The sequence below is a fragment of the Vicia villosa genome, linkage group LG5 (assembly GCF_029867415.1).
Source record: "Vicia villosa cultivar HV-30 ecotype Madison, WI linkage group LG5, Vvil1.0, whole genome shotgun sequence".
NCBI classification, from domain to species: Eukaryota; Viridiplantae; Streptophyta; class Magnoliopsida; order Fabales; family Fabaceae; genus Vicia; species Vicia villosa.
The window spans coordinates 116,447,995-116,451,120 of record NC_081184.1 but is presented as its reverse complement, the minus strand read 5'-3'; the positions used below and the strand labels follow the sequence as shown (position 1 = coordinate 116,451,120).

Here is a 3,126-nt window from a genome sequence, read left to right as displayed (position 1 = left end):
TTTGTTGTAAATGATAGATTTTTCAATCAAAAGATAAAGTTTTAGAATGGGCGTGAGAGGTTGGTAAAAAGCATGGTATTGTCGTTGTTATCATCCGTTCTGATTATGCTAATGGAAGTCGAGGGAGGAAGGATAAACTGATAATGGGATGTGAGAGAGGTAGAAATTACAAAAAAAAATGCGAAGACCAGTGATGGTATCTATACTATGAGGATTAAATGTCCCTTTAGGCTGCGATCTGTTCCAAGCGGTGCAAGTTGGAAGGTGATGGTTAGATACGCGATGCATACTTATAGATTATATGGGGGATTGGAAGGTCATGACATATTGGGACGTCTAAAAGATGATGAAAAGAAGTTTGTGAATGACATGACCAAGTATAATATGGCACCAAGGTACATCATTTCAGCATTGAAAGATAAAGATCCTGAAAACCTCACTACTATTACCCAGGTATATAGAGCTAGAGAAACATACAAATCGAGCAAGAGAGGTACAATGACAGAAATATAAATGTTATTGAACCTTATACATCAAGAGAAATACATGTGTTGGACTAGAAACAGAGAGAGTTCTGAAATGATGGCTGATATCTTCTAGACACATCTTGACTCTGTGAAGTTGCTGCACATGTTTCCTCTCGTGTTAATTTTTTATTGTACATACAAGACAAATAGGTAAGAACTAAACTTCTCTCATACAAACATATGTTGATTTATCTGGTTATCTTACATACGTTTTAATCGTGTAGGTACTGGATACCACTATTAGAGATTATTGGTGTTACATCAATAAAGTTGACCTTTTCAGTTACGTTTGCTTACTTGGAACATGAAAGGGAAGATAACTTCACATGGATGCTGGAGAAACTGAAAGAGTTGTTTACCTCGGACAAATTTCTTCTTGATGTTGTGGTGAAGGACCGGGAAATTGCATTAATGAATGCCATTTATTCGGTGTTTCCAAAGGCAACACATCTGTTATGTATGTTCCATATTTCCAAGAACGTGAGCATGAAGTGCAAAGAGTATGTGAAATTGGAAAGACAAGAACATGTCAAGGATCAATGGAACAACATCATGTATTCAAACACAGAAGATGAATATGATGTACACTTAAAACACTTCCAAAGTGTTTGTGGTGATATTCTGGCATTTGTGAAGTATGTTAATGAAACATGGCTAGTACCATATAAGGAAAGGTTTGTTGCTGCATGGACTAACAAAGTCACCCACTTAGGGAACACAACGACTATCAGGTATCATATTTTTTTAGTGTATTTATTAAAGATATTTATGGATAATAATCAAATTTATGGTTATGCATTATAGGGTCGAGTGTGCATATTGGAGACTTAAAAACTTGTTGATTTCGAGTCGTGGTGATTTGTGCCAAAGTTGAGTTGTTGTGAATACAATGTTGAAGTTGCAGCTAGGTTCCATAAAAGCGTCATTTAAAAAAGTATTGTCAACATAGAGCATCAGTATAACACACCTTTCTATTCCAAGTTGAACAGTTTTGTCTCAAGACAATGCATATAGCTCATTGGGAAGGAACTTGAAAGAGTGAAATTTGTTGGTTCAAGCAAGGAGAGGTGTGGGTGTTACATTAAAACAAAACATGGGTTACCGTGTGCATGTCAGCTTGTCGGTTTCCAGATATTAGGCACCCATATACCTTTGGAAACAATTCATGTTTTTTTGGACGAAATTGCACATTGTAGAAAATGATGTCAGTTAGGAAGAGGGTAATTGGAATTTAGAAGATGAGTGTGAAGAGTTGAAGAGATATTTCAAGAGTTTGGATGTTGTTGGTCAGAGGATGTTGAAGAAAAAAGTGCGTGATCTAATATATCCATCAATAACTCCGATGTGTCCACCACCAGTGAAGTACAAGCCAAAAAGGGGAGCTAAAAAAAGTAAAAAGAGTGGGGAGAGTGATGTGCACCGTGATCCTAGCCAGTGGGAATATCCTCTGGCTTCGCAGGGGAGTCATACTTCAAAGAGGTCGTGTTCAAAACCGAATGGAACTCAATCTTCAACCATTTCGATTGTTAGGCAACCTACTGTGATATCTTCACGAGTTGAGTTCTTGCCACAATTTCCTGCTTTCTTTCATCCTTACATCGAAGACATAATTAATGTCGACGATAATGGAACTGTGGTTTTCGTTGTGTTTCAGCTTCATTAGGATGGGAGGAAAATTCATGGCGTTTGGTTCGGAGGCAATTAGATTCTCATATCCATCAGAATGCTGACTTGTTTTCCAGATTATTCTATGATACTGTGTCTGAAGTTAGGAAAACGTTACAGGGAACTCACTTGGGTGGACATGATATGGATAAATGGATATAGTGTCGTTTTTGTTTCCCTTTCCATGAGTTTGAACAACACATTTTTGTCACTTATCCTTGCTCCACCCATGTACACAAGTCGGCATACGATTATTGCTATTGGTTTTATGAACAATAATCATTGGGTACAGATCAAGTTGAAACCTGATTGCCCATTGCCTCGCGTCATTCTTCGTTGGAGACAGAATTGTAGTGATGATGCAAAAGCATGAGAATCGGCTTATGCGGGTCGTTTCAGGCATTGGGAGGAATTGTGTCGTTCCTGATTGTATTTTTTTTATTGTGTATCGTTTGTATGACACTTGATAAATTAAGAGACGGTTAGTTTTGTTTTTAAAATCATTATTCATACATGTAGTAGAATAACAAAGAAAACATGAGAAATTGGAAGGAAAAAATTGGTTCAGTATTATCAGAAATTTCGAAGTTTCCGATTTTTTCAACTTATTGGAAATTTGAAATTTCCGCTACCGTAAATTGTGGTTTAATTCTTAAACATACTTACCGGAAATTTCAAATTTCCGGTACCGTAAATTTCAAATTTCCGGTAAACGCCATCTTTTACAGTAACTCATGGTAAATTTCAAATTTCTGGTAAGCGCCATCTTTTACAGTAACTCTTGGTAAATTATTCAAAATTTCCGGTAAAACCATGAAATTTTCAATATTAAATGGTAAATTCTATAACTTCCGATATTTTTAAGGGTCATTTTCGTAACTTCACTATTTTTTGGGTGCCATGTATATTATGGGGTGTTAAAACCTCCCAAAGC

At 36.5% G+C, this 3,126-nt stretch overlaps 1 protein-coding gene across 1 annotated transcript; it reads left to right on the top strand.

Annotated features, from left to right (window-relative positions):
* Nucleotides 1–207: 207 nt before the first annotated feature.
* Nucleotides 208–2,565, top strand: LOC131605222 (uncharacterized). The gene is made up of 4 exons (XM_058877605.1): nt 208–395; nt 752–1,226; nt 1,741–2,163; nt 2,296–2,565. Exons 1-4 carry the CDS (start codon nt 208–210, stop codon nt 2,563–2,565), a joined length of 1,356 nt encoding a protein of 451 aa, XP_058733588.1.
* The last annotated feature ends 561 nt before the right edge of the window (nt 2,566–3,126 follow it).

Bases quoted from the DNA above. Each gene is read 5' to 3' on its own strand.
- LOC131605222 (XM_058877605.1), top strand. From the start codon at position 208: ATGAGGATTAAATGTCCCTTTAGGCTGCGATCTGTTCCAAGCGGTGCA. The intron at 1,227-1,740 runs GTCACCCACTTA...GATGTCAGTTAG, and splicing joins TTGCTGCATGGACTAACAAA to GAAGAGGGTAATTGGAATTT. The intron at 2,164-2,295 runs GTTTTCGTTGTG...CTGTGTCTGAAG, and splicing joins TCGACGATAATGGAACTGTG to TTAGGAAAACGTTACAGGGA.